Here is a 26844-nt window from a genome sequence, read left to right on the forward strand (position 1 = left end):
AAAAGCAGAACATAGTATCAGTACCATTTCAGATTTAGCATAAGATGAAGGTCTTCCTTCAACACTGGGACCCGCCATGGATGAGCAGGGTTCCTACAGGTAAGAAGATTCCCTCCTTCTAACAAGCAATTTACCTTCCTGATTTGGACTGTTGTTATAAAATGCTGACCCAAAAAGATTCCCCAAGATGGACACTAGGACAGTAACAGCAAAGCCTCAGGATGAAGTGGCCTGACCACTTGGCCCCTGGCTCACGGGCCACCGTGAAGCCAGGTCACTGCAGCTGAGGCTCATGCCTCGACCCCCTCTGCCAGCCCTTGGATGCCGGCGCCACCTGCCACGGAGCAGATCACCGTGCCTCCCGGGCCCTTGGCGCCCGCCCTGAGGCCACCCAGGCCCTGATGGGGTCGGCCTCGAGAACCCGGTCACTTTTTGGCCTTGTGACTGTGCCCATCTTGAGGAAAACTCTTTTATTCGTGTGGCTTGTTAAAAAGTAAGAAAGGAGTAGTGGTCAACTTTGGCCAAAACAAAAAGCTTTCGTGCGCGTGTCCAGCCCCATCTGGCTCCCCTCGCAGGGCTGCTCCCAGCAGGGTCCCCCGTGGAGGTATCCACGTGTGCGTGCGGCCGTGCTGCCATCTAGATCACGAACGAGGACTTGTGTCTGAAGTCGCCCTGCAAGGCCAACACCAGGTTAGAGGGCAGCCCGCGGCCACGCAGGGCCCAGCGTGCAGTGGGAAGGGAGCCTGACACCGCTTCCCCACAGCGTGCTCTGAGGAGAGGCCGCGAGGCCTGTGGACTGAGTGCCCCGCGAGCGCACAGCCAGGGGAAGGGCTGAGGGCTCGCGCTTCGGACCTGACTCAGAAATCTGTTCTACGGACCTGCTTGGTTCTCAGGGGAATGTCATCTTCCCTGCTCAGGACACTGCAGTGCAGCCTCTAGGCTGCCTTACCTCGTCGTCCGTCCTGATGTAGTTAACTCCATCCGGCTTCCCTGGGTTCTTGTAGCTGAAACAGAGGGGAGCCGAGTGACCACCGGTGGACCACAGAAATGCCCACTGGAGCTTTGTGCAGCTAGGACAGGCTCACCTTTCCCCGTTCTGCTTGCTGTTGATGAAGTAGCCACGTCTGTAGGCACAGCAGATGCCCACTGTGATCAAGGCCAGTACAGTCAGGACAACCAGGACTCCCCCAATAATCCCGCCGATGTTGAGGTCATCTGGAGAAGAGAAGGAGTCAGAAGACACAGCCTGCTGCCCCTGCCCCTCCCGGCCCGGAACACCTCCGCCCACAGGCCACGACACCCACCCGCTGCGCCAAAGCCGTGTGGCACTGCCTGCGGGGCATAACAATCATCTGGGAACATTATTACTGGACGACATGGTTATACTACAAAGACAGCTAGGAGCCAGGGTCCTAAGGCAGAAAAAATTCTCCCTTGTCTAGTACAGCGTTCTTGAATGTGAGTGCACTGTTATTTAAAAATAAGTCTTTGAAATTTTGATTTCATAACGTCAGTTCCCAAGCTCTATCCGTAGAGAGTCCAGAGGTCTGGGGCAAAGCCCAGGAATCTTCCTCCTGCCGAGAGCAGCTTCCCAAATCTGACAGCAGCCAGAAGAGTCGCCTGGAGGCTGACTCCACAGGTGAGGGGGGCCCTGAAGTCTAACACCGTCCTGCCCTCAACCCCCCCCCCTTAGAGCCAACACCCCCAGAGAAAGAAGCACCCGAACAGGGCAGAATTACTGGGGCTAAACCCTGGGTTTCAGCTTACTGCAAAACGGTTAAACTTGATACATTTCTGGAGAACCTTGTATCTCAACAATTCTATCAGTTACCAAAGAAATGGGAGTTCATGGAACGTCGTTAAGAGTTACAAGATGAGGAGAGGACCAGTGTGTCAGTCCTCCAGCTGCTCCTTGGTGCGTCCTCGCCTCCTCCCACCGGACCCGGGCAGAGCCCGTGTGCCCGCGCAGGGGGGTCACAGCTGAGGGACCCCCGCCGGCCTGCAGGGCAAGGCTCGGCAGAGACACTCACACACTTCCATGTCCTGCTCCTCGCAGCGGGCTGAGCCCGCATCGTTGGAGGCGATGCAGTAGTACTGGCCCGAGTCCTCCTTGTGGATGGCGCTGAACACCTGTTTGGGGACTGGGAGTGAATGGGGACCCGACAACAGGGCTTGGTGCACAGTGAGTCCCCTCCATGCCAGGGGCACCAGAGCCGGCAGCAGCCGGGCTTCACGTGCCCGTGACTCCAACCCACTGCCTCCTCACTCCCCACCACGGGGTCGTCCACAAACATCTGTGTGTCTCTAGAAGGACTTTTTTTAAAAGTCGTGCCCACGGCCGTGCTGAACGCAGCCAGCAGTTCCTCAACATCAGACGTGTGGCCAGGGAGCAAGTCCCAGCTGCCTCCCGACTCTGCCCCGAGGACAGCACCGGCCAGGCCACCTACGCCCTCCTCAGTCACTGTCCCCCCCTTGGCTCTGCCCCCTTACAACTCTTCTGTCTGTAAAGGGAGGGCAGGGTCCCCAATGTGCGGGGCTCAAAGCTGCTGTCTCGTAAAGTTTACTGTCTCTTAATAACTGCTCTTCCCACGACACAGATGTGCGCACCCGCCCCCCTTCTGAGAGACCTTACCAGGGTGCCCGTGTCAGGGTTGAAGAGGAAAGAGGAGTTTCGGAACCGGGGGTTGGCCCTGGAATCTGTGGGCAGCGGCACGTCGTTGCGGTACCAGCTGTAATGAGGCCGGGGGTAGCCCTCGCCCTCCTGGCAGGTCAGCGTGGCCGCCTTGCCCACAGGCACAGCCCTTGGCACCCTGCACACTGGGGGCACCGGCTTCACTGCAGGAGAAGCACAGCAGGGGTTACGGTCAGCAACAGGGCCCTGTTCTTACCACGGCCCACAATGAACCTGCTCCAAAAACGAGAGCCAGCCAGGCTCCAGATGCTGCGTTGCGGGCAGGCCCGCTCCCCCACGGCTCGCGCTGCCTGTGGTTGCCCCCGTAGGTGACCCCCCAGCGTTCCCAGTGCCTCCACCCCCTCTAGCAGGTGGACAGAAGAGGCAGAAGCTCCCCTTCTCTCCTCACCTCCAACCCAACGCAGGCAGCCTGAGCTTCCCCTTCCCCACCCTGCCCCGCCAAGCACCACACCCTCAGGGACGTGACCGTAGAAGCAAAGGAAGGAAGGAAGCTGGTCTTCTCCCCACAGGCAGGCGCGTGAGCCGAGGGCAGGGGCCACCACCCCACGTGCACCCGCACCTTGCACAGTTAACTCGATGACAATCTCATCAATCTCCTTGCGGTCGTGCCGAGCAACCACCTCACAGCGGTAAAGGGCTGAGTCCGTCCGGGTCACGTTCCAGATCTTCAGAGAGGTTTTCCCCAGCAGTTCTGCACGGCCGGCCAGGTCTCCTGTACAGAAGACAGGGCGCTGAGGGGCTCTTTACAGACAGCTCTGCTGCTTGAAGGAGGAGGTTCTGGGGCCATCTCTGGTGCCTCGGCGGGAAAACTGCAACTGGCTCGTCTCCGTTCCTGTGAGAATGCCGAGCACCAAGGGAGTGCCTGGGCTGTAAGCTGACTTGGCCATGTGTCTCTGTTGTTAAGGCAAGGGCCTCCTTTCCTTTTCATCATTCCCAGAAAGGGTTCCCCATTAAAAGAGAAAACAAGTCAAACAACATTAAAAGACAAACAGCATTCCACAAATGGTACTGGGACACCTGGGTACCCACATGCAAGAGAATGACGTGGACCCCTACCTCACACCACACACCACACACAACACAAACCTTGCTGCACAAGCTGAAACTGAAACCCTAGGAAAAAACAGAGACGTGAATAACCATGACCTTGGATTAGACAGTGATCTCTTAGGTCACCAAAAGCACAAGCCCACACACACAAAGTTATATCAGCCTTCACGAGCCTTTCATAATAAACTAAAAACTTTTGTGCTTCAAAGGACAGAAGCAAGTAAGAAGACAATCTGCTGACTGGGAGAAAATCATATATCTGACAAAGGACTAGTATACAGAACGTATGAAAATTCGCAATTCAACAAATAAACAACCTAATTAAAAATGGACAAAGGATTTGAATAGACATTTCTCCAAAAAGACAAATAGCCAATAAGCACGTGAAAAGATTCTCAACATCGTTAGCTGTCAGGGAAATGCAAGTCAGAACCACAACGAGATACCACTTCACACCCCCTAGGATGAGTGGAATCAAAACAATGGATAATCTCAAGCATTACTGAGGATGCAGGGAAACACACAGCCAAGGGAACGTCAAATCGTCCAGCCACTGTGGAAAAGAGCTTGGCGGTTTCTCAAAAAACTGAACATGTGATACCACATGACCCCACAATCGTGCTCCTGCTAATTATCCCCAAGAAGTGAAAAATTACGTTGGCACCAAAACCTGTACAATGTTCATGAACATTATTGATAATAGCCCAAAATGGAAACAACCCAAATGTACAGCAGTTGATGAAATGTGGCATATCTATAATGGAATATTATTCATCGATATAAAGAAGAACAGGGACTTTCCTGGTGGTCCAGTGGTTAAGAATCCGTCTTCCAGTGCAGGGGACATGGGTTCAATCTCTGGTCAGGGAACTAAGATCCCGCGTGCCGCGGGGCAATTAAGCCTGTGCTCTCTAAAGTCTGTGCACCACAACTAAAGATCCCACGTGCCGCAATGAATATCCCACGTGCTGCAACTAAGACCCAACAAGGCCAAATAAATATATATATATATTTTTAAAAAGAACAAAGTACAGACACTTGCTACAACATGGATGAACCTTGAAAACGATGCACTAAGTGAAAGAAGCCAGGACCAAATATTGTATGATTCCATTTATAGGAAGCATCCAGGACAGGCAAACCCACAAAGTGGATTAGTGGCTGCCAGGTTGGGGAAGAAGGGACACGGTTTCTTTTGGGGGCGGGGATGTGCTGGAATCTGACAGTGACGGCCACACGTCTTTGCTGAATGTACTAACCACCAACTACACGCTTCAAAACAGTGAGTTTCATGCTATGTGAATTACTGTGTCTCAATTAAAACATTTTTAAAGCATAAAGGACACAGTAACTCTTTCAAAGAAGCACAAAGGACCCGGGCACTGACAAATAGGGAAAGAGTTAGAAAAGAAAATGACACAAAAATTAGAAACGAATTTACTAAACCTGCTAATTGGTGACAAGTCTAGGAAGGATTTACCACACGTGATGGAAATGGCAAAATGCTTTTGCTAAGAGAACGAACGTTTCTGACGGCGTTTTCTAGCGGGAAGGTTCGTCATCCGGGCACCAGCAGGGTTCAGAGCGTCCACCGTGTGGGAAACAAGTAAACGCAAACCCACCAGGCGCTGGCAGCACAGCCCTGCCCTAGGCAAGGCCTCCCTCCAGGCCTCTGTTTTGTGTGGCAATTTCTGGGGGGGAAGAAACAGAAAGTTGCTTAAGAACATTCCTGCTCGGTCAGGGCTTATCCAGAACAGCCTGATGAAGCTGCCAGAGAAAACCGATTTGTTTCCTGAGAATAGCATTGCCATCTCTTCGTAAACCAGAGGTGGGAGGATACTGGTGGGCAAACAGAACTGTTTCTAAGAGCCCATGACCCCCGATGATGTGGAGGACCTGAGGCAGAAAGGCCGTAATTTCAGGTTGATGGCGCAAAGCCTCCACCCCTTCCCTGAAACCCCCACTGTCACATTCTCAGAGGGATCGGGGCTGCCCGCCTCTGCGGCTGCGCTGACTCTTCCATCCGCCTGCTGTCCCCCGGGGTGGCCCCCTCCTGCCATCACAACCCCCCGCCCCGTCCACACTACCCTGACCCCCTCCTGGCCTCTGCAGAAGAATCCTGAACTGGGCCCTGCTCTCAGCTGTGCCCACCACCAGCCCCGTCTCTAAAGCATCAGTGGGACCACATCATGCCCCTCCTGAGGCCCTCCAAGCGCCATCCACCTCGTGTCCGCCCTCCCCTGCTGGGCCAAGAGCCAGCGGTCCCTCCGAGAAGCTCCCTGCGCTTCCATGTCTTTCTGCCCCACGTGCTCATGGCCCAGCACCTCCCTGCAACCTGTACCCTGCCCTCCCGCATGGTGCGCTCAGCACCCAGGTGTGTACAGTGGGCGCTGCTGTCCCCCTGCTGTTCCATACTGTCCTACTAATGAAGTCACTTATAAAGTCGTGGGTCACGATAGGGAGGTGGCCTCGGAGAATGCTCACTCAGATACCTCAAAGCTACGGCTGCGTGTGGACTAAAATCCTAACTGATTACGTGATATTTACTGAAGCAGGGTCACAGGTGCAGGGAGGTTCCATACACTATTCTCACTACTTTTGCATGTTGACTTTTCCATATGTAAAACAAGACAGAACACCAATCCTGGCTACAGATGCAGGTCCAGTTAGAGCAAAGTCTTGGCCACAAGTGCATGCCTGGGCCTTCTGTACAAACGAGAGGACCACAGGATCATACCCTGAATTTTGTTGTCAAAAAACACGTATGTGGTTTGTTCATCTTGGATTTTCTTCCACTCAATCCTGGGGTCATTTGTCTGTGAATCCGTAATGATACAAGATAGTTCCACACCTAATGAGCAAGGGAAGAAAGAGAACTGTCAGTGAATGTGGAACAATTTTAGGTTCACTTGTATACCCAGACCCTGCAAGCTATATGTATATTTAGGTCTGTCGTGTAGATTAAAAATCTAGCTAGCTCCAGGCTCCAAGAGACTTTAGTTTTAGCTAGAAAAACAATATAGATGATTAGCAAAGACTTTTATTAAAGAGAGCACACGTTCCCCCTAATATTCTGCTTGTATATAAGAACGTTCTTGGTTGTGTAAACGCAAAGCCAGGCCAGGAATCAGGTTTTAGCCAACAGAAAGCCTGCAGAGTTGCCCGCGGGCTGCTGAAGCAGTGCTTCGCTCACACGTGCACATCAGATGGCTGCTGGGGAGCCAGCCACCCCCAAGCCTCTTGGGCAGGACACATCCGTGTGTGTCTATCCTGCATCAGCTGCCAGATCACCAAATGGTGCCCCTTTGCCTAAACCCTTCCTTGGACTTACTTTCAAATTCCTGTACCACTGGGTTTCGGTTGCTGGATTTGAGATTCACAGCCCCTATCAAGCAGCCTGAGGGAAAAAAGAAAAGTAAAATCAAGAGACAACGCGACACTAAAAGAGCAGAGAACCCGCACTTGACATCAGACTTTCCCTTCATGGCGGCTACAGTCACGAACCACAGAGGATGTCAAATGTCATGTTCCAAAACAAAGTCTCTTAGATACAGCAGGGTGACTGCTTTCTGAGTCTGACCTTCACTGGAAGGAACCCAGGAGAAAGAGAATTCTCAGACTGCACTTTCCTTCTTAGTCCCAGAACAAAGCCTCTAGAACTTTCAAGACCTTCCTCTAAGAATGTACTTTTTAAAAAAGGATTGTAAGAGAGAGCTACACAACAACAGACTGGACAACCCAGAAGAAATGGACAAATTCTTAGAATCATACAACTTTCTAAGACTGAATCATGAAGAAAGAAAATCCAAATAGATCACTAGTAAGGAGACTGAAACAGTAATCAAAAGCTCCCCCCAAACAAAAGTCCAGGACCAGTCAGCTTCACTGGTAAATCCTACCAAACATTCAAAGATTTGATACCTGTCCTTCTCAAACTATCCCCCAAAACTGAAGACGACAGCACACTTCCTAACTCACTTTTCAAGGCCAACATTACCCTGATACCAAAACCAGACAAAGATAACACACAAAAAGAAAATTATCTCTCATGAACATAGATGCAAAAATTCTCAACAAAATATTAGCAAACTGAATACAACAATACATTGAAAAGATCATACACCATGAACAAGTGGGACTTATCCCAGGGATGCAAGGATGGTTCAACATCCACAAATCAATGAACATGATACACCACATTAACAAAATGAAGGATAAAAACCATATGAGCATCTCAGATGCAGAAAGAACATTTCACAAGGTTCAACACCTATTTATGACAAAACTCTCAAAAAAATGGGTATAGAAGGAAGCTCAACATAATAAAGGCCACAAATGACAAACCCACAGCTAACATCACACTCTACAGCAAGGGTCCCCAACCTCCGGGCCGCGGACCGGTAGGCCTGTTAGGAACCAGGCCACATAGCATGAGGTAAACGGCAGGCAAGCGACCGAAGCTTCATCTTCCACTCCCTATCGCTCACATTACCGCCTGACTGCCACTCACATTACTGCCTAAACCATCCCCCCACCCCCAGTCTGAGGAAAAACTGTCTTCCATGAAACCAGTCCCTGGTGCCAAAAAGGTTGGGGACCACTGCTCTACAGTGAAAAACTAAAAGCTTTCTTTTACAATTGGGAACAAGGTAAGGATGCCCACTCTCACCACTCCTATTCAACACAGGAAGTCCTAGCCAGAGCAATTAGCCATGAAAAGAAAATTAAAACATCCGGGGACTTCCCTGGTGGCCCAGTGGTTAAGAATCCGCCTGCCAATGCAGGGGAAACAGGTTTGATCCCTGGTCCGGGAAGATCCACATACCATGGAGCATCTAAGCCCATGTGCCACAACTACCAAGCCTGTGCTCTAGAGCCCACGAGTCACAAGTACAGAGCCCACGCGCCACAAGTGCTGGAGCCCACGTGCTCTAGGGCCTGTGCTCCGCAACAGGAGAAGCCACTGCGATGAGAAGCCCGAGCACCACAAAGAGTAGCTCCCACTCGCCGCAACTAGAGAAAGCCCATGTGCAGCAACGAAGACCCAACACAGCCAAAAAATAAATTAAAAAAAAAAAGAAAAAAAATTAGGGGCTTCCCTCGTGGCACAGTGGTTGAGAGTCCACCTGCCAATGCAGGGGACATGGGTTCGTGCCCCGGTCTGGGAAGATCCCACATGCCGCGGAGTGGCTGGGCCCGTGAGCCATGGCCGCCGAGCCTGCGTGTCCGGAGCCTGTGCTCCTCAATTGGAGAAGCCACGACAGTGAGAGGCCTGCGTACCGCAAAAAAAAAAAAAAAAAAAAGAAGAAGAAAAAGAATAAAATAAAAACATCCAAATTGGAAAGGAAGAAGTGAAATTATCACTATTTGTATATGACATGATTTTATATACAGAAAATCCTAAAGACTCCACCAAAAAACTATTAGATATAATAAATGAATTCAGTAAAGTTGAAGGGTACAAAATCAACATACAGAAATCTGTTCTATTTCTAAAAATTAACAACAAGCTAGCAGAAAAAGAAATTAAGAAAACAATCCCATTTACAACTGCAGCAAAAAGAATAAAATAACCTAAGAATAAATTTTTCCAAGGAGGTGAAAGACCTGTACACAGAAAACTATAAGACATTGTTCAAAGAAACTGAAGAAGACACAAAGAAACGGAAAGACATTCTGTGCTCATGGACTGAAAGAATTAACACTGTTAAAATGTCCATATTACCTAAAGCAACCACAGATTCAATGCAATCCCTATCAACATCCCAAGGGCATTTTTATTTTTCACAGAAATAGAACAAAAAATTCTAAAATTCATATACAACCACAAAAGACCCTGAATAACCAAAGCAATCCTGAGAAAAAAAGAACAAAGCTGGAGATATCACACTCCCTGATTTCAAACTACATTATAAAGCTTTAGAACTCAAAACAGCATGGTATTGGCAGAAAAACAGATATAGCTCAATGGAACAGAATTGAAAGTCCAGAAATAAACCCACACATATATGGACAATTAATTTATGACAAAGGAGCAAACAGCATACAATGGAGAAAGGATAGTCTTCAATAAATGGTGTTGGGAAAACTGCACAGCCACATGCAAAAAAAAAAAAATTGAAACTAGATGACTATCATATGCCATATACAAAAATCAACCCCAAATGGATTAAAGATTGAATGTAACCCATGAAACCATAAAACTCTAAAAGAAAACACAGGCAGTATGCCTTTGACATCAGTCTTAGCAATATCTTTCTAGATATGCCTCCTCAGCAAGGGAAACAAAAGCAAAAATAAACAAATGGGACCACATCAAACTAAAAACCTTTTGCACGGCAAAGAAAACAACAAAATGAAAACACAAGCTACCAAATAGGAGAAGATATTTGCAAATCATATATCCAATAAGGCATTAATGCTCAAAATATATAAAGAACAATAAAAAAACCCCAATAACCTGATTAAAAAATGGGCAGAGGAACTGAACATACATTCTTCCAAAGAAGACATACAGATGGCCAACAGACATGAAAAGATGTTCAACGTCACTAATTATCAGGGAAACGCAAATCAAAACCACAATGAGACATCACATTATATCTGTCAGAATGGCTGTTATCAAAAAGGCAAGAAATAACAAGTGTTGGCAAGGATGTGGAGAAAAGGAAACCACGGTGCACATGGATAATGTAAATTGGTGCAGCCACTGTGGAAAACAGTATGGAGATCCTCAAAAAACTAACACTAGTGAGCTTCCCTGGTGGCGCAGTGGTTGAGAGTCCGCCTGCCGATGCAGGGGACACGGGTTCGTGCCCCGCTCCGGGAAGATCCCACATGCCGCGGAGCGGCTGGGCCCGTGAGCCATGGCTGCTGAGCCTGTGCGTCCGGAGCCTGTGCTCCGCAGCAGGAGAGGCCACAACAGTGAGAGGCCCGTGTACCGCAAAAGACAAAAAACTAACACTAGAACTACCATATCACTGAGCAATTCCACTCCTGGGTATTTATCAGAAGAAAACAAAAACACTAATTATAAAAGATATATGCACCCCTATGTTCATTGCAGCATTATTTATAGTAGCCAAGATATGGAAGCAACCTAAGTGGCCATCAATGGAAAAATGGATAAAGATGTGGCATGTGTGTGTATATATATGTGTGTGTGGGATGGAATATTACTCAGCCATAAAAAAGATGGAATCTTGCCATTTGCAAAAACATGGATGAACCTTGAGGATATTATGCTAAGTGAAATATCAGGTGAAGAAAGACAAATACCATGTGATTTCACTCATACATGGAATATAAAAAAACAAACAAAATGACAAAATGAACCAAACCAAACGATAACAAACATGTAGATACAGAGAACAGAGTAATGGTTACCAGAGGGGGTGGGGATGGGTAAAGGGGGTCAATATGGTGATGCATGGAAAGTAAACCCTTGGTGGTAAGCTGCTGTAGTGGATACAGAAGTAGAAGTATAAAGTTGTGCACAAGAAGCTTATATAATGTTATAAAATCAATGTTACCTCAATAAAAAAAAATTTTTTTAAGAATTTTCTTTTCATCATCTCCCAGACCTACATGGGCCTTCTTGTCATTCCTCCCTCCTGCCTGGTACCTTCCCCTGCATGATGGCATGGACATTCTGGGTACAGTTACCAACCAGGTAAGAGACCACCTTGCTGGATTAGCTGTTTATCTAACCCGTGATTTCCATCCATTAAAAAGTTTGCACCTGTCTTTGGTAAAATAAGAAAAATAACAACATGGCGTTTTCATGAAGCTTAGCTGAATGAAGCTATTGATGAAATCAAAATATGCTATTTGCATGGTGATCTCTTTCAAAATTAGCACCTGGCTATCCACGTGTTTAAACAACGTTGAAATCAGTTATCATGGTCTCAAAATGTCTTAGCTGATTTCTTGGAGACAAGATCAACTAGGTACATTGACCACCTACAAAATGTCATTCTTCAGCTACTTGACCTCTAGGAGAATATGCCATCCCCAGAGAAGGCCTTCCTACGTTAACCCTCATTAAGGTCCCTGGACCTCAGCTTACCACACCAGGTAAGAAAATGTGAAGACTTGTACTCTGAGCTGCAGGTCACAACAATCCATTTTTTAAATTTTTAAATCTTATTTAATGGTTCGGCTACATGTATACATTCCAAGTATGTGTTTTGATGCTTTCTGTCTTATTTAGTAAGACTTCATTAATTACAGCAGAAGCCTTAAAGAATGTAATAATAGGGATGAAAGTCAGAAGTATAGGGGCTTCCCTGGTGGCGCAGTGGTTGAGAATCTGCCTGCCAATGCAGGGGACACAGGTTCGAGCCCTGGCCCGGGAAGATCCCACATGCCGCGGAGCAACTAAGCCCGTGCGCCACAACTACTGAGCCTGCGCTCTAGAGCCCGTGCTGCACAACAAGAGAAGTCACCGCAATGAGAAGCCTGCGCACCGCAACGAGAGTAGCCCCTGCTCGCCGCAGCTAGAGAAAACCCGCGCACAGCAACGAAGGCCCAACAGAGCCTAAATAAATAAACTTTAAAATTAGAAAAAAAAGAAAAAGTATAATATACTTGAACTGTCATTAGTTGCTAAAACAGTCACTTCTACTTTAGATTTCAGATCCAGGACAAGTGGCGCCTGCTCTGTTTGTTTTGTAACCACGTGCTACTCCTTTTGGGGAAACCCACCCACACTAATGCAGCCCTTTCCACTGCTCCTTCCATCCAGAAGCCCCCAGGGACCCACTAACAGAGAGAAACACGGGACGCTCTGAGTATCTACCAAGGCCACACAGGTTCCCTCTAAGGAAAATGACCTCAGACAGTCCTTTCAGTGCGATCACTGTAATTTAGGTGACGAGACACCAAAACTGTGGTCCCAAATGACTATGACCAGGGATCAGCTTCCGACCCAAAGGCCATCTAAGGGGCCTTAGAGGTAAGTCACCAGAGCTTTGCCTGACTGGATAATGACAGGACAACCCAATCTGAGGCTTTCTCTTGAGAAGTATGAAGCTGAGAGAAATAAGAGAATAAACTAGAGAGTTTACAGTCACGAGAGAAACAGCTGAAGTAGAGCCTGAGGACGCAGAGCTGGCGACAGATGAGCCAGGGGACAAGAAGGGGACACTGAGGTTACTCTAGTGTCCACAAAGGTCAGATTGTCACGGGGGCCAACTCTTCACAATAAACCTCTTAGGGAAACCAAGACCACTTGTTTCTTATAACCTAAAAGAAGCTAAGGTAACACAGCCCCAGATGATGGAGATAATCACCTCTTTTCTCCCCCTGCGTTGTGGCCAAGGTGAATGCACCCCAAGGCCTGACTCTCTCCTGCCCAACCACATGCGCAAGGGCAGAGCTAGACGAAGTGATGGCTCACAGCAGCCAGGCCCTGGCTCTGCCGAGGCCCCGTGCTGAGTCTCTCCTCAGCATTTCCTTCTGCTCCCAAGCTGTTCTTAAATGTAAAGACGGTTACGTTCCTTACTTTGCCCACCTCCAACAGCCCAGGGTCCCACTTTAAAATACAGAAGTAACTTGTGTATCAGAACGGTGTTTGTGAGGATTGGAAGCCCCAGACCAAACGCTTGAAGACATCGCAGGTAACTCCTCCGGATATGAGCCAGTGCCTGGGCATGAGGTTCTGACATAAGCCAACCTCCTGGTGCTGTTGGAATACACTGAGGCTACATTATGTGAGACTCAGCAAAGGGATTTTGGACGGAAGGAGAAAAAGGGGGAAAATCCATTACAGCATACATCACATGCAGCTGTTCCTCTTTAATTTCATACCAACCTCGGCTTGCGCCTACCAGACTCTAAGCTCTTTGGGACAATCCAATCATTCAGCAATTTTTTATTTGTTGCCTTTTATAAGCCAGATACTGGCCTAAACATGAGGGATGATACATGAATAAAAGATAAAAATCTATGCCCTCATGGAGCTTACATTCTATCAACAGTACAAAGAAACAAGTATCATACGCACTCATCTTTATATCTTCAAATCTAGTGTGGAACAGTATTTAGCAGGGACTCCAGAAGTGTTTACCGAATAAATCAATGTGCATTTTTTATGTTCTAGATTGGATCTCCTTGAGTTTCCCAGAAAATCATTTAGTTGAATTCAGTTTGCTCACAGAGCTGTAATGTGGCTACTCTATTTTTCATCTTGCCCAGGAATCCATTATTAAATCTTGGACTTAGAAGGAATCTAAGACATGTGTAGTTGTCTGTTTCTATTCAAATCCTCCGAAAGAAATTTAAGACTGTCCTCTGGAGGCAGGTGTGGTAAGTTCCAAGTATATTGTGTTCATTTAATGTGACCTTGACCCAGCCTCCCCCAATGGTTATATAATTACAGCACAGTATCAAAACCAGAAAACTGACGCGTGTACAGTGTATGTGGATGGTTGTACATCATTTATCACATGTGAAGATTCCTGTAACCACCACTGCAGTCAAGACACAGACCTCTTCCATCACCAAAGACCTCCCTCCTGCAGGCCCTCACCATCCCTCAGCACTGGCAAATGTTAATCTGTCCCCTATGGCCATAATTCTGTCATCTGGAGAATGCTATATAACAGGAAATGCACAGTCGGTGGCCTTTTGAGGCTGACTTTTTCGTTCAGAATAAAGCCCTTTAGATCCATCCACCTTGTGTGTAATGACAGTTTGTTTCTTTCTACAGCCAAGCAGCGCTCCGCACCGGGGGTGCACCACACTGTGTTTAACCACTCACCCACGGAAAGGCGTCTGGGTTGTTTCCAGTTTGGGGCTATGATGAATAAAACTGCTGTGACATTTGTGCACAGACTTTCGTATGAACATAAGTTTCCTTTTCTCTGGGACAGATGCCCAAGAGCACAAACCCTCGTCGTATGTTGTGGCATGGTTAGTTTTTTAAAGAAACTAATAACTGTTTTCCAGAGTTGGGCTGGACCAAAAATTCATTGTAGGAAAGTTTTCTTTCTAAATTTTGGTTTTTAAACTTAGCAGGTACACCGGACCACTCTGTACTGCCTTTGCAACTTCCTGTGAATCTATAATTATTTCAACATTATATCGTAGAACACTTCTCTACTTCTAAAATGATGATAGTGAAATCAGTATGGCATTTGGAATCGGTTGGGTGTGCAAAAAACTGAAGTAAGAGTTTTAAAGCATTGATATTCACAATACACCAGAAATCATATATATACTTAACTATTTAAACTTAGATAAAAATTTTTATGTAAGGTCTCCTGAATTCTTTCAGTGAATACATCAGTTAAAAAATCAACTGGCATGGGACTTCCCTGGTGGTCCAGCAGTTAAGAATCCACCTTGCAATGCAGGGGATGCGGGTTTGATCCCTGGTCAGGGAGCTAAGATCCCAAATGCCACAGGGCAACTAAGCCTGCACACCACGACTACTGAGCTCGCGCACCTCACGTGCCACAACTAGAGAGAAGCCCATGCGCCGCAACAAAGAGCCCGTGTGCTGCAACTAAGACCTGACGCAGCCAAATAAATAAATATTTTTTAAAAATTAAAAAAAATCAACTGGCATAACTGTATTCATGACCAAAGTATATAAAAGGAATACTCGTGTGGTCATGAATAATCTGCAGTGCGTTTCACTGAACAGTAATGTCTGAGGTTTTGCTTTTGGACTCTCTAAAAAGCAGCAGCAGGTAGAAAGTCTGCTGTTCCTACCCAGCTGAAGGTTGGTGAACAGAGAAAACAGGAGTCAGGGTGACATCAAGATTCCCCCTTTATCAAATGTGGTATTTTTATCGCAGGAGATTCTTACAACTGAATGTGAGACGTGGGGCTCCGCCCTTTGTACTCTCACTGCGTTTTCCACTTTTCCCACGGTCTCACCATCATCACTATTTAACAATGTTTTTTATTCTGGTACAACATATACAACATAAAATTTACCATTTTAACCACTTTTACGTGTAAAACCTCAGCGGCATTAGGTACATGCACAATGGGTGCAGCCAACACCACCATCTGTCTCCACAACTTGCTCATCGTACCAAACAGAAACTCCATCCCCATTAAACAGGAGCTCCCCACTTCTTGGGAACCCTGGCCCCTGGCAACCTCCAGGCCATTGTCTCTGGACTTGCCTACTTGACAGACTTCACAAGTGGAATCACACAATATTTGTCCTTTTATGTCTGGCTTACTTCATGCAGGATGATGTTTCCAAGGTACATCCATGTAACATGTAGCAGCATCTCATTCCTTTTAAGGCTGAATGATATTCCACTGTACGTATACAATCATCCCTCGGTGTCTGCAGTGGACTGGTTCCAGGACACCCCTCGGCTAGCAAAATCCATGAATGCTCAAGTCCTTCATATGAAGTGGCCTAGTGTTTGCATATAACCTACACAACCTCTCGGGTACTTTAAATCATCTCTAGGTTACTTATAACGCCTAATACAATGCCAATGCTATATAAAAAGTTGCCAGGGCGAGGCAAATTCAAGTGTGGCTTTTTGTAACTTTCTGGAATCTTTTTTTTTTTTTTTAACATCTTTATTGGGGTATAATTGCTTTGGAATCTTTTTTCAAATATTTTGGATCTGCATTTGTTAAATCCATGGATATGGAACCCATAGATACAGAGTGCTGACTGTATACCATGTCTTGTTTATCCATTCATCTGTTGATGGACATTAGGTTGTTTCTACCTTTTGGCCGTTGTGAATAATGCTGCTGTGAACAGTGGTGTACAAATATCTGTCTGAGTCCCTGCTTTCAACTGTTTGCGGTATGCACCTAGAAGCTTAATTACTGGGTCATATTGCAATCCTATGTGTAACTGTTTGAAAAACTCCCAAGCTTTTCCACAGTGGCTGCACCATTTTATGATCCCATCAGCAATGCAGACAGATTCGAATTTCTCCACATCCTCACCAACGTTCGTAATTTTCTTTGTTTTTTCAATAATATCCATCCTAATGGGTGTGAAGTGGTATCTCATTGTGGTTTTTAATTGCATTTCCATAAAGGCTAAAAATGCACATCCTTTCATGTGTTTATTGACCATTTGCATATCTTCTTTGGAGAAATGTTTATTCAAATCCTTTGCCATTTTTTAAATTGGATTGTTTGGGGTTTTTGTTGTTGAGTTGTAGGAGCTCTTTATATATTCTGGATATTAATCCCTTGTTATATATGTGCTTTGCAAATACCTCCTCCCACTCTAAGTTGTATTTTTACTCTCTTGATAGTATTCTTTGATGTACAAAAGTTTTTAATTTCAATGAAGTCCAATTTACCTATTTTTTTCTTTTGTTGCCTGCCTGTGCTTTTGATGTCACATCCAAGAAATCATTGCCAAATCCAATGTCATGAATATCTTCCACTGTTTTCTTCTAAGAATTTTATAGTTTTAAATCGTATGTTTAGGTCTTTGGTCCATTTTAATTTTTTATAAGGCAAGGATCCAACTTCATTATTTAGAATGTGTATATCCAGTTTTTCTAACATCATTTGGTGAAAAGACTGTGCTCCATTCAATGGTCTTGGCACTCTTGTCAGAAATTATTTGATTATATACACAAGAGTTTATTTCAGGGCTCTCTGTTCTGTTCCATTGGTCCATACGTCTATCTTTATGCCAGTACCATACTGTTTTGATTACTGTAGCTTCATAGTAAGTTTTGTAATCAGCAAGTGTGAGTCCTCCAACTTTGTTCTTTTCTTTTTCAAGATGACTTTGGCTATTTGGGTTCCCTTGAGATTCCATATAAAACTTTAGGATGGGATTTGCTATTTCTGAAAAAAAAAACAACATTGGGATTTTGATAGAGAATGTATTGAATCTATAGATGGCTTTCCATAGTTTTAACAATATTAGGTTTTCTAATCCATAAACGTGGAATATCTTCCATTTATTTGTATCTCCTTTAATTTCTTTCAGCAGTGTTTTCTAGATTTCAGTGTACTATGCCTTTTACCTCCTTGATTAAATTTATTCCTAAGTATTTTATTCATTTAGATACTACTGTAAATGGGATTGTTTTCTTAATTTCCTTTTCTGATTGTTCTTTGTTAGTGTATAGAAATGCAACTGATATTTGTATGTTGGTTTTGTTTTCTGTTTTCCTGTTATTAGCTCTAACAGGGTTTTTTGTTTCTTTGCTTTGTTTTTGGTGTAATCTTTAGGGTTTTCCACGTATAAGATTAAGTCATCCATGAATAGGGATAATTTTATGTTTTCTTTTCCAACTTGGATAACTTTTAAATTTCTTTTTGTTGCCTAATTGCTCTGGCTAGAAATTCCAATGTTATGTAGAACAAAAGTGGTAAGCTCTGGTATCCTACTCTTCTTCCTGATCTTAGGGAAAAACCTTTCAGTCTTTCACCATTAATTATGACACTGGCTATAAGGTTTTTCATTTATCTTTTATTATGTTGAAGGAGATCTGATCTACTCCTAGTTTACTGAGTGTTTCTATTATGAAAGGGTGTTGAATTTGTCAAATATTTTTTCTGCATCAACTGAGATAATCATGTGGTTCTTTTCCTATATTCTATTAATGCGATGTATTACCGTAATTTTCATATGTTAAACCATTCTTGCATTCTGGGAACAAATCCCATTCATTCATGGTGTATAATCCTTTTAGTGTTTTGTGGAATTCCATCTGCTAGTATGTTTTGGAAGAATTTTGCATCAATGTTAAGGAATATTGGTCTATGGCTTTCTTGTAGTGGCTTTGCCTGGTGTTAGTATCAGGGTAATGCTGGCCTTACAGAATGAGTTAGGAAGTATTCTCTTCAATCTTTGGGAAGAGTTTGAGAAGGACTGGTATTAATTCTTTAAATGTTTGGTAGAATCCATCAATGAAACCACCAGGTCCAAGCTTTTCTGTTTTTAATTACTGTAGTTCTATTCAGATTTTCTACTTCTTAATGACTACATTTTGCTAGATTTTATGTTTTGGAATTTGTCCATTTCATCTAGGTTATCCAACTTGTTGATATATACTTGTTCATAGCATTGTCTTATAATCCTATTTATTTCCATAAAATCAGTAGTTATAGCCCCACTTTCTTTGCTGATTTTAGTAATTCAAGTCTTCTTTTTTCCTTACTGAATCTAGTTAAAGGTTTGTCAATTTTGCTGTTCTTTTCAAAACAGCAACTTTTGTTTTCATTGATTTTTCCCTACTGTTTTTCTTTTCTCTTTTTCATTAACCTCTGCTCTAATCTTTATTAATTCCTTCCTTCTGCTAGTTTTGGGTTTAGTTTGTTCTCCTTTGTCCAGTTCCTAAAGGTGTAAGATTGTCACTGATTTGAGATATATATATATATTTTTTTTTTGAAATTTACATGTACTGCTTTTGCTGAATCCCACTAAGTTTTGGTATGTTGTGTTTTCATTTTCATTTTCTTCAGGTATTTTCTAACCTCCTTTTTAACTTCTTTGACCCATTGGTTAAGAGTATGTTGATTTCCACGTATCTGTAAATATTCTAGTTTCCTTCAGTTATTTACTTCTAACTTCATTCCACTGTGATTAGAAAAGATACTTTATATGCTTAAAATTTTTTTTAAATTAAGACTTGTGTTTTGACCTAACATATGATCTATCCTAGAGAATGTTCCATCTGCACATGTGGAATATGTGTATTCTGCTGTTTTGGGGTGTAGTGTTCTGTATATGTTAGGTCTGACTGGTCCATATTGTTCTTCAAGTCCTACATTTCCTTATTAATCTTCTATCTTGTCTGTTATTGAAAGTAGGGCACTGAAATGTCCGATTATTATTGTAAAACAATCTGTTTCTCTCTTCAATCCTCTCAATGTTTGCTTCATATATTATGGGGCTTAGATATTTCATGCATATGTTTATAATTGTTATGTTTTCTTGGTGAATCAATATACATTGTCATTCTTTGTCTCTTGTAACTGTTTTCTGACTTAAAGTCTATTTTGTCTGATATGAGTATAGCTACCTTAGCTCTCTTTTGGTTATTATTTGCATAGAATGTCTTTTTCCATCCTTTCACTTTACCATCCTATTTGTGTTTAGGTCTAAAGTGAGTGTCTTGTAGACAGCATAAAGTTGGATCACATTATTTCATCCATTCTGCCAGTCTCTGCCTTTTGACTGGACAGTTTGATCCATTTTCATTTAATTAACTGATAAAGGACTTACTTTTGCTATTCTGCTACTTGTCTTCTGTGTATATTATTCTTTTGTCCCTCATTTCATCCACTACTGCCTTCTTTTGTATTTCTTTTTGTACTGACACATTTTGATTCCCTTCTCATATCCTTTAGTGTATACTCATGATAACCAAACTTTGTGGTTATCATGAGGATTATCATAACATCCTAAAATTGCAACAAACTTGAATTGATAACAATTTAACTTTAATTGTATACAAAAACTCTACTGTCCTACCCCTTATGGTACTGAAGACACAAATTACGTCTTTATACATTGTGTGCCTTATCAATAATGGATTTATCTTTTAAATTCTACAGAAATAAAAAGTGCAGTTACAAACCAAAATTATAATAAGACTAGCATTTATATTTGCCCATTAATTACCTCTATTGGAGATCTTTAGATCTTCATAACAGCTTTGAGTTACTGTCTAGTGTTGCTTCATTTCAACTTGAAGGATTTCCTTTAGCACTTTTTGTAGAGCAGGGCTAGTGGTCATGAACTCCCTCAGCTTTTGTTCTTCTGGGAATGTCTTAATTTTTCCCTCATTTTTGAAAGTCAGTGTTGCCAGATATAAAATCTTCTGTTTACAGTGTTGTTGTTGGGTTTTTTTTTCTTTTAACACATTAAATCTTTCATCCCACTGTCTTCTGGCATCCAACATTTCTGATGAGAAATCAGCTTAAGATCTTGTTGAGTATCCCCTGTATGTAATGAGACACTTCTCACTTGCTGTTTTCAAGATTCTCTCTTTGTCTTTAGCTTTTGACTGTTTGATTATAATGTGTCTCAGGGTGGGTCCTCTTGGGTTTATCCTACTTAGAGTTCACCAAGCTTCTTGGATTTGTAGATAAATGCCATATGTCAAATTGGGGGAGTTTTCAGCCATTATTTCTTCAGATAACCTTTCTGCCTCTCTCTCTCCCTCTTCTCCTGGGACTCCCATAAAACATATCTTGCAATTATACCCCAATAAAGATGTTAAAAAAAAAAAACATATCTTGGTCAGCGTAACAGCATCCCACAATTCCCTTAGGCTCTGTTATGGGCTGAATTGTGTCCCCCTGCCACCCAAATTCATATATTGAAGCCTTCACCCCCAGCAACCCAGAATGTGACTATATGTGGAGATAGGGTCCTTAAAGAGGTAATAAGTTAAAATGAGGCTGTTAGGGGCCCTAATCCAATCTGACTAGTGTTCTTATAAAAATAGGAGATTAGGACACATAGAATGATGTGTGTTCAGAGGAAAGACCATGTGAGGACACAGCAAGAAGGTGGCCATATGCAAGCCAAAGAGAAGCCTCAGAAGAAATCAACTCTGCCAATATCTTGATTTTGAACATCTACCCTCCAGAACTGTAAGAAAATAAATTTCTGTTGTTTAAGCCACTCAGTCTGTGATATTGTTATGGCAGCCTAGCAAACATACATGCTCTGTTCACATTTCTCCATTATTTTTCCTCTCTTCTCCCAGACATGATAATTTCAATTTTCTTATCTTCTAGTTCACTGATTCTTTTGCCTGCTCAAATAAGCTGTTTATCCCCTCCAGTAAATTTTTCATTTCAGTTACTACACTTTTCAGCTCGAAAATTTCTTTTTGATTCCTTTTTATGACTTTTCTCCTTATTGATACTTTGTTGCTCATATAATGTTTTCCCTTAGTCTAAGCATATTTAAGACAATTTGTCTTTTTCTAGTACGCCCAATATCTGGGCCTCCTCAGAAACTGGGACAGTTTCTGTTCATTCATTTTACTCTTTTGAATGAACCACGTTTTCCTGTTTCTTTGTATGCTTTGTGATTTATTTTTGTTGAAAACTGGCATCTATTATAAAGCAGTTTCTCTGGAAATCAGATCCTGTGCCCTGTGTGTGTGTGCGCGCGCGTGCACAAAATTATTATTGTTGAAGGCTATAGGAGTGCATTTGTTTTGAGTTCCAAACTTTTTTCTCAAACACTATTTCCTTTCAAGCATGATCACTGAGGTTCCTTTACCTCATCTTCAAATAACATTCTGATTAAGATTCCCTTGAATGCCAAGAGCTAAAACAAACAAAAACACCGGGAGGGAGAAAGGGAGGGAGAGAGGGAGGGAGAGAGAGAGGGAGGGGGGAGGGAGGGAGGGAGAGGAGGGAGAGAGGGAGGGAGAGGAGGGAGAGAGGGAGGGAGAGGAGGGAGAGAGGGAGGGAGGCAGGGAGGAGCCCCCTCTCCCAAGTCTTTGCAAACTGGCTCTGTAGGTACTCCTTCACCTCTCAGCTAGGCTTGCTCAGAGTGTAGGGGTCACCTTGAGATGCGATGTGGTTGCTTTTGTCCTACCTTCCCTGTCTCACCACAGTTTCTCTCCTGAGCCTCAGATGGCCTGTTGTGTGCCTCCACCAGAATCTCTTCAGGCAGTTGTGGGTTTGTCATCCCCTTGTAGCTCTTACAAGCAGTGCCTGCTGCCTTTCCCACCTACATCCCAAGGAGACAAAGACAAGCCCCTCGTCTCAGTCTTTCAGGTATCCCCAGGAAGGTGAGAATGATGGACACAATAATTTGCAAATAGGGTTTGCTCTGCTCCAATTTGGTGGGAGGAGGGGAGGAGGCTGTGCTGGGTAGACAGTGGGGCAAGGTTGAGAAAATGTCTCATGAAACCTTCCTACCACTCTGAAGATCTTTTTTTCTTGATCAGGTATTGACGTGGTTGCTATAAACCTTCGACTGTTTCCAGATCTCCTACACAGTTGGTTCAGCTCCTGTTTGTTTCTCCAATGTTTCTGTTGGGGAACAAGGGCCTGGAGTTTCCTATTCTACCTCTTCCTGATTTCACTGCAGGTGAAAATTGCTGCTTTTTTTCTTTTTTATTTCAGCCATTCTTATGCATCTCCAATTCCCTACCACCACACCTGAGATGCAAGAGTTTCTGGAAATGTTACTGACTGTGAGGCAGAGAGACACGATTTCAATAGAATATGATAAATGTCACAAAGAAGCCTGCAGAGCACAGTGAAGCTGGCCGGAGAACCAGGATCCAAGCCCAGGACTGTCCGACTCACCATCTTTGCTCTTTTGGTGTCACTTCTGACAGTGCACCTCTCACTGTAAGTTGGGAAACTGGCAGGTTTGGTTTCCATGATTTCCCAGGATTCACTGCTTCAAGTAGGACTGACAAATGTGTTTTCAACACAGAAGAACTAGGTGGTCCAGTCCAGAGGACTGATCCAATCAGTCTTGGGCTTGTAATTTCATTTTCAAAGCTCTTCTATATGCTAAAGCTATGAACTACTATCAAGAATCTGGGCTCTTTTTTTTTTTTTTTTTTTTTTTGCGGTATGTGGGCCTCTCACTGCTGTGGCCTCTCCCGTTGCGGAGCACAGGCTCCGGACGCGCAGGCTCAGCGGCCATGGCTCACGGGCCCAGCCGCTCCGCGGCATGTGGGATCTTCCCAGACCGGGGCGCGAACCCGCGTCCCCTGCATCGGCAGGCGGACTCTCAACCACTGCACCACCAGGGAAGCCCTGGGCCCTATTTTTAGTACTCCTATTGACTTTCAGTGTGATTCTGCACCCCTCATTTTTTCCAACTATAAAATATTATTAGAAACTCTTTACCCTTCTTTCACCAATAATTGATGATAAATAAACATTTAGAAGAGAGGTCATTTATTATCATTGTTATTATTATATTTGCTTTATAGGAACCAACATTCTTCTAGTGGCCCAAGGAACAGTAAGTTTCATCCTTAATGGCTTTAGGCCAGAGCCCAGAAAATACATTAACCCTGGATACCACGAGTGGAATAATACAAATGAGAATTCCAAGAAAATTCAATACAACATCTAAGACACGAGAGGGAGAGACAGGCTAAAAAAGAAAAAGGAAAGCAAGAAGGGGAACAAGAGGAACTGAAAAAGAGAGGACTGAAAGGCAGTGAAACAGAAAAAAAAAGAAAACATCAAAGTGATGATTCCTGACTTCACACTAAATCCAGAAATTCTAAATTTTTGAGCACCAGAATCTGCTTGAATTCATAGCTGGCAAAGGCTGCCGGTCTTCTGGCTCGACGGTCTTTAATCCCAGCTGGGGCGCAGACCAGTTCTGAGGATGCAGACACGGGGGTCCACTCCTGGGAGGGCCGTCTCGGCAAGTGAGCAGAGACGGCAAAGGATTTACGAGACCACACAGAATGGCGTTTCCAACTATGTTAAGGAGAAAACCCGACCTCAAGCCGGTGTGTTCTCCAGCTGATGATAATTACAAAAATATACCAGCTCAGTGCTGAGCCAAGGCTAAAACCCAGGAGGGAAATCTTTTTTTTCCTTTCTTTTTGCTTCTTGTAAATAACACCCAAAAGGCTCTGATTTTATTTTTACAAGCAAAAAATACCACCACTTGGCTCACTGTGAGAACTGTTATGTGCTTTCTGCCCGGAGGGACCTCATACCAACCGAACAGCCACGCTGCCACACACCGGGGCAGGGAGGGCAGGGTCAGGAGCTGAGGACGCATGCGGGGACAGGATGGCCAGCCTCGTGGGTCTCTCTTCCTGTTGTTGTCCTCTGTGCCCTTCTTCATGTTATTCTAGGAGCAGCAGTGGTCACTCTATTCTCCACTGGGCCTACTTGTTTGAAAAATATTAAACTAAGTTGTATCTCCAGAGGCATCATGCTTTGAAGTGGCTTATTACAATGGCGTTATTTATTCTTGAAACCACGCCCATCAGAGGTGGCACAGTCCAGGGCTGGGGACAGAGGTGAGGATGACTCCGACTCCTTCCTCAGCTCACCCTTCAAGACGGTGAGGGTGAGTGGCATTTCCAGGTTACGAAGCAGCAGCTAAGGGACTGGCCTCAGTGGAGGATGCAGCTTGTCCTCTAGCCCATCCTCAGACTCAGTCCAACTCTCTTCCCATTTCATGTACTGTCTACAGTTCCTTCTTTTCCCTGTGACTCCATGAAAGAATTCATTAAAATGCGGTTGGGGGCTTCCCTGGTGGCACAGCGGTTAAGAATCCACCTGCTAATGCAGGGGGACATGGGTTGGAGCCCCGGTCCGGGAAGATTCCCACATGCCGTGGAGCGACTAAGCCCGTGCGCCACAACTACTGAGACTGCGCTCCATTGGAGCCTGTGAGCCACAACTACTGAGCCCACGGGCCTAGAGCCCACGCTCCACAACAAGAGAAGCCACTGCAGTGAGAAGCCCGTGCACGGCAACAAAGACCCAACGCAGCCAAAAAAAAAAAAAGAAAACACGGTTGGTTTTATGTGTGATGCGCACGTGACAAGAAATGTGGCAGAAGACAGAAGTCTGAGGATTCGTCCTCTACAATCTAACCACTTATTTCCCCAAATGCTAAGTGACACTAAAATGGCCCAACGGCCAGGTTACCTCTGCTCTGTGGGTGCCCACCACACCCAGTTACTAGAGCGGCAGGGAGGACCCACCCACTCTCCTAAGGCCCAAGAGTGGTAGAAGCAGCAGGACCTGGGGAGGAAGAGGCAGAGCCAAGATTCAGAAGGGTGACACGGGGACATGCCCAGGCCGTGAACAGCAGCGTCCGGCACAAGTTTTCTAGTAGGAAGCTAGGGCTGACCAAGGCTGACTGCTGTCCTGGCTCGTCAAAGACGTCCTGAGCCATCTCCACTGCTCGTCCCCAGACCACCCAGTAGCGCCCCTTCCTGTACCTGTTTGCCAAGCGTGAGGGACAAGGCACGCTGTGAGGGAGGGCCCCAGCCGGGAATCCCGCCTGGAGGACTCAGAGACAGGTCCCCCTGGTCAGGAGGCCTGCACTCAGACACAGACGACAGAGTCATGCACAAAAAGGGACCCAAAGGGCCCTGCGGCGCGGGTTCAGCTGGAAGAAACAGAGCGATGGCGGCAGGGCAGGCACACGGAGGCATTGTCTGCATAAGTCAGCGCCCTGGACACCAGCCTTTGCCCCTTGGCTGGGGTGCCCGGCACGGCAGATGCAGAGTAAGAGCCAGAGGACCGGGGCCTGTTTCTAAGTTCCAGTATCAGCTGGCTAAGCAACTGGGCTCCAGGATGTCAGGGACCCCCCACCCCTCTGGACAGTGGTCTGCAAGGGAAACATGCTCGTCGTGAGACGACCAGGGTGGGCTGGGGCAGGGGTGCCGCATGGAGAATAAACTTCACCACCAGCAGGGCTCCGGGAGAGGAGCTGACGGACGGGGGACGCGAGGCCTCGAGGCACACAAGGAGTCGGGGGGCGTGCAGGTCCGCCGCTGCTTGCGGCTCAACCACGACGATGCTGAAAAGGATAACTGAACCGCTGGGGCCTTTTCCCGGAACAGGACCGATGCCCAGCTTGCAGGATGACCTAACAATGAGAGAGGAACCAAGCGGGAGGGAGTGGGAAGGCCCCACTGCGGGCGTCTCATCTCATCCTGTGCATCGGCTCCAGCACCTCCTGAACGCGCTCCAGCCCCCCAGCTCCCGTCGTAGGGCAGGGGGACTACTCGAGCCCAGCTGGTTCACGTCTGTGAGCGCAGAGCGAGAACCAGAAGCCAGTTCCTACTTCCCTGCTCTGGCTCACACAGTCTCTTACAAGAAGGAACACGCCCAGAACCAGAAGAGACAGCAACAAGGGTGTGTGAGGGGGATCGGAGCTTAAGGAAGCCCGGGTCAGACCCGGAAGCCCAGCTCATATCCCACTGTTCTTCCGGACCTCCCTTAGCCGAGGCGCAATGGCATCTCCAGCAGCCACCCTTTCCCGCCGGGAAGCTGGGGGAGTGGAGGGGCAGGCAGACGGGGAGGAGGCCATGCTGCGCCCAGTGGTTCCTGGCCCCCCGTCTGCCCGCCTCTCTCCTGGTCTGGAACCATCCCAGCAGCTCTTAGAGACAAGTACAGTTTCTTACTGCGGTTGCGGGAGACCTTTCAGAAATCGTGCCAGG

General features: G+C 45.4%; 1 protein-coding gene across 2 annotated transcripts in view; it reads right to left on the reverse strand.

The window, feature by feature from the left end:
• JAM3 (junctional adhesion molecule 3) overlaps positions 1-26844 on the reverse strand; it is a 58163-nt gene continuing 31319 nt past the window's right edge. The window contains exons 1-8 of one of the 2 annotated variants that reach the window (XM_029206984.1): positions 7074-7281; positions 6480-6593; positions 3252-3404; positions 2633-2835; positions 2031-2130; positions 1086-1215; positions 950-1004; positions 1-672 (exon numbers count right to left, since the gene is read on the reverse strand). In XM_029206984.1, the coding sequence (XP_029062817.1) occupies positions 637-672; positions 950-1004; positions 1086-1215; positions 2031-2130; positions 2633-2835; positions 3252-3404; positions 6480-6593; positions 7074-7227 (945 nt within the window). In that variant the 5' untranslated portion in view covers positions 7228-7281 and the 3' untranslated portion in view covers positions 1-636. Of the gene's footprint in view, positions 673-949; positions 1005-1085; positions 1216-2030; positions 2131-2632; positions 2836-3251; positions 3405-6479; positions 6594-7073; positions 7282-26844 lie in introns of those variants that run through there. The other variant, XM_029206985.1, reaches the window with a different exon arrangement.

This window comes from Monodon monoceros, unplaced genomic scaffold, assembly GCF_005190385.1.
Source record: "Monodon monoceros isolate NGI ecotype Baffin Bay Population unplaced genomic scaffold, NGI_Narwhal_1 Super_Scaffold_7, whole genome shotgun sequence".
Taxonomy (NCBI): Eukaryota; Metazoa; Chordata; class Mammalia; order Artiodactyla; family Monodontidae; genus Monodon; species Monodon monoceros.